The 4,771-nt window shown below is 33.5% G+C and overlaps 1 protein-coding gene across 1 annotated transcript; it reads left to right on the forward strand.

Annotated features, from left to right (window-relative positions):
• The first annotated feature begins 646 nt into the window (after nt 1-646).
• Nucleotides 647-3,944, forward strand: LOC140808246 (protein neprosin-like). Its single transcript, XM_073165319.1, has 7 exons — nt 647-1,283; nt 1,400-1,486; nt 1,647-1,949; nt 2,105-2,275; nt 2,371-2,424; nt 3,333-3,479; nt 3,551-3,944. Exons 1-7 carry the CDS (start codon nt 1,062-1,064, stop codon nt 3,926-3,928), a joined length of 1,362 nt encoding a protein of 453 aa, XP_073021420.1. The 5' UTR covers nt 647-1,061; the 3' UTR covers nt 3,929-3,944.
• Nucleotides 3,945-4,771: the final 827 nt, after the last annotated feature.

The raw sequence follows: 4,771 nt of genomic DNA on the forward strand, positions 1-4,771 counted from the left end.
TGTGAGACGATTTCACGGATCCTAATATATGAGACGGGTCAACCCTATCCATGTTCACAATAAAAAGTAATACTCGTAGCATAAAAAATAATACTTTTTCATGGATGACCCAAATAAGAGATCCGTCTCACAAATACGAACCGTGAGATCGTCTCACATAAATTTTTGCTCACAAAGAAAACAGCTAGCTAAGTTTAGGAAAGGGAAAATGATGAGAATGGGTTTTGGAGAAAAATTAATGGCGAAGATTGTGTGTTGGCAGAGACAGGTGCTTATAATCAAGTAAGTGTAATAAATACATGGCGAAAGAGGTTGGTTTGGACGATTTATTACGCTGTGATTATGCTTATGTGCCTTTTCTTCAATTGTTCTCTTAGTCATTCAAGATTATTTCCTCTTGCTTTAATTTTCATGGCGCTTAACTTCCTTTGTCTGTAGAAACAAAAACTTTAAAGATACATACATATATAATATATATTATATATGTATGTATGTATATGTGTGTGTCTAATATCCCAGGCAGAGGTGCATGCAGGTAATCATGATGTTGATCTGGATGTGTGTGCGCCTCTCAGCTTAATCTTAATTGTCTTCCACCAACCTCTACTTAATTCTCTGTGACGATTTCTCTCTCTCTCTCTCTCATAGTGTATGTATATATGTATATATGATATATCCATGTGCATACAATGAATCGGAGCTGGCGGGACAGGAGATTTGTCATGATGGATGCATTTGTGCTTGTAAATATTCAAAATTTGCGTAATTTTCCTTCTGTCCTCCAAAAAATTACTGGGTATTACATGTAACCCTGTAAAAATATACTACATACATATCTGTTTGTGTTTAATGCGACAGAGAACGGCGGTGGTGATACTGACGGGAAGAATTGGATAGAGGTCATTTTCAAAGTTTAATTTCGTGTAGGGCTGTTTTAGGGTTTAAAGAGGAGAGTGTGGTCTGGGAAGAGTGTCTGTTTTTGCCCAGTAATGGTTTCTGATCAACACTATTCCTGGTTTTGATTTCCTTCCTCTTTTCTCAATTAGATTACACTGAATGAAATGGCCACTGTTTGTGTAAGCAAATTTGGAGGGTTGTCAATTTTTCTTATTTATATTAATCTGCTTTTGTCATCCTTTCTTGTCATTTTCTCCGCAAAATATTTGGCCATTTCCAGTACGGATTTGAAGCAAACAGGATACAGACAAGTTAGTAGTTTGAGGCTTGGAAGGATTCAGAGGCATTTGAAAAGGATTAATAAGCCTCCTGTATTCACTATTCAGGTGTCTATAGATAGTTTATCTATCACGATGAACTCATACTATATATATATTTCTAGATGTGTGTGTCTGTGTGGAATTTTTCAGTATTTGGTTGGTTTTCTCTTTATTATTTTCAGAGCCCGGATGGAGATATTATCGACTGTGTTCATAAAAGAAAACAGCCGGCTTTGGACCATCCTCTTCTTAAGAATCACAAGATCCAGGTGCGCATCGCTGAACTCGAATTTCGTCTCTTTGTGACGACTCTCTTTCACACACAAAAATCCAAGAACAGTACTTGTACGTAGGAGTAAAAGAAATCTATTCTTCTCATAAATATACACTAATTGGTCATTTGAATCATCCTCGACAACCCGCATACAGAGAGTTCGGCCAGAAATGCCAAAGATGATGAAAATGGTCAAAACACAAGGATTGGCTCACAAAGATATTAACAACACCAGTCGTATCGGTGGAAGGTTAAAGACCAAAGGGGCTAAATGGCAAATGTGGCACCAAAAGGGGGAAAAGTGCCCGAAAGGAACAGTATCTATCAGGCGAAGCACAGTCCGCGATGTGTTGAGGGCTAAGTCTATATATGAGTATGGCAAGAAACAAACCAAATCGCCGCTCCTCGCTTCCCGTCGGTTCGATGCGCCTGACGTCGTCAGCGGCAATGGCCATGAGGTCTGTTATATACATTCTTTTTCATTCACCATATGCATGAAACACAGACATTACATATATTTGTAAGATCAATGCAATAATAATTAATATATATATATATATATGTATGTATGTCGGAATAACTTTAATGTTTCGTTTGTTTAAAATGAAACTAGCATGCTATAGCCTACACAAGACCATCAGGAGAGATATATGGGGCAAAAGCGACGATTAACGTGTGGAATCCATCGATAGAACTGGTAAACGAGTTCAGTCTCTCTCAGATTTGGGTTCTCTCTGGATCATTTAATGGTTCAGAACTAAACAGCATTGAAGCTGGTTGGCAGGTAACCATACACAAAATCTGCTTTCCTGTAAATTCTTTTCAAAAAAATTCCATATTTGTTTTAGATTAATGTTAATGTTTGTACTTATGAGTCAGGTTAGTCCAGAGTTATATGGTGACAACAGGCCAAGATTATTCACCTATTGGACGGTTAGTTCTCTTATCTATTTTCATGCCAAGTTTTTTGCATTACTATCTTAATTTCTTCAAGTAAAACAATGCTTTATTTTTCATTGATTCTCACTGGTTGATATTGAAATAGATATTTATGAGTGTTGGAAAATGCTCTCCGATGTATAATATTATTTCTTGAATTTAAATCAAGACATGTTTAATTCACATTGCATGATCTTGTTAGATTTGCTCAAGCATTAATCATTGAATAGGATTATCCAATCAATTTTTTTAACGAGATAGTATAATCTGTCCAAGGAAACATGATGATCAAGTGAGCATCTCGTGTAAAAAATACAAATACCTGGTGTTGTGTTTTCAACAACAGCAAAAGATCCAAATCAGAAAAGTTTTTGCTAGGTTGCCCAACCTTCCTCACCCTTAAACATTAATAAATTACTAAAGGGGAATAAAATATTTCTTGAAGCTAGCCTTGAAAATTTTAAAAGAGGGGCAAGCACATGAAGATTTTAGAGCGCATTAACCATGAAAAGTGACTATTCATCTTCCACAACATGAATGTTGGTGGTCCAAATAATAATAATCATAATAATATATTATTCAGGGATATATCTCATTCAAAATTCTCATTATATAAATTCTAGCATGACAAGTCAAAATTATAAACTGGAGAATATATCTTGGAAAACAGAAAATTCATTAATAAGTGGGACACCAATTGTTTTCTCATACTATTCTTCTGACTTGCCATTCATGAAAATTTTTACAGTATATTGTCTCTAGGGTATTAATAGGTTTATGGTCCATGTAATACATTGTTAGATGTTGCATTAATGAGAAATTATCTTTAAACACTAAAAAATTTAATTATATTATTATTAAAAGTCGGTGATTATTAACATTTTTTTAATCTTAATTTGCAGAGCGATGCATATCAAGCGACGGGGTGCTACAATCTTTTGTGTTCGGGTTTTGTGCAAACAAATAGTCGAATAGCGATCGGAGCTGCCATATCTCCGGTGTCATCTGTCAACGGAGACCAATACGACATTACCATCCTCGTGTGGAAGGTCTAAAATAACAAATCTTTTTGACTAAAACTAATTAAATACAAACTTTAATTTTCTTTGTCATTATGTAGGATCCGAAGCTGGGCCATTGGTGGATGGGCTTAGGAGACAGCACATTGGTGGGCTACTGGCCTGCTGAAATCTTCACCCATTTATCGGACCGGGCCACCATGGTCGAATGGGGAGGAGAGATTGTGAACTCTCAGGCCGACGACGAGCACACATCGACTCAAATGGGCTCGGGCCATTTCGCCGATGATGGGTTTGCTCGAGCGAGCTATTTTAGAAATCTCGAGATCGTCGACTCGGACAACAGCCTAAGCTCGGCCCAAGAGATCACAACCCTAGCTGAGAACACAAATTGTTACAACATCAAGAGCTCGTACAACAATGACTGGGGCACATATTTTTACTATGGTGGGCCTGGGAAAAGTCAAAATTGCCCATAATTACGAAATTAATTTTTTTTAAAAAAAAAACAGAAACCAGTTTTTTGTTTATTGGTTGAGAGTTTGGGATTATGTAATTTCAAAAAAAAAAAGTTTCCAATTTGTTTTTTGAAGGAGTTTTTGTTTGTATTGGACTAGTGTATTTATTGGTAGTGTAAATTGTATTTCCCTATTTTTAGTTATTATTATTATCATCGGTGTCTTATTTAATTTTTAGTGTTACACGAAAGAAAAACCAAAATTACATTGTAAAAGCAAATATAGAGAATTAGAGAAGTAAATTAATGGATTAATAAAGGAGCTAAAAAAATTATAAGATTTTTAAATATTACAAATTGTGAATATTATTAAGTGTTTATTTTTTATTTTATTTTTTTATGTTTGGAAGAATTAAAAAATGAGATTTGGAATTGGATTTGGATTTGAAATCCATGAATTTAGAATTCTATTGAAGTATTTGATTTAAGAATTTGATTTGATAGTAAATTTAATATTATTTGATATTTAAAATAATTTGTTTTACTTATTATTTTGTATACTTTCATGTTGTTTATATATGATATACAAGAAAAATTATTTTTAAATATAAAGAATATATTTATTTTTATTTAAATAAATTTTTTAATAATGAAAAGAGTTATTGAAAAAAACTGAGAAAAAGTCATTAAATTATGATAAAATAGGTTTCTAGTATTTAAAAAACCGAGGGTGGTAAGAAAAATAAATTTTTTACATAATTTTAAAATATATAAATATTTTAAATGATTTTAATATAAATTTTTTAATTGTACGATAAAGTTGGTGTGAATTAAATATATTGTATTTTGAAAAAAAAAAAAGACA

The sequence above is a fragment of the Primulina eburnea genome, chromosome 12, assembly GCF_022965805.1.
Source record: "Primulina eburnea isolate SZY01 chromosome 12, ASM2296580v1, whole genome shotgun sequence".
Lineage (NCBI taxonomy): Eukaryota > Viridiplantae > Streptophyta > Magnoliopsida > Lamiales > Gesneriaceae > Primulina > Primulina eburnea.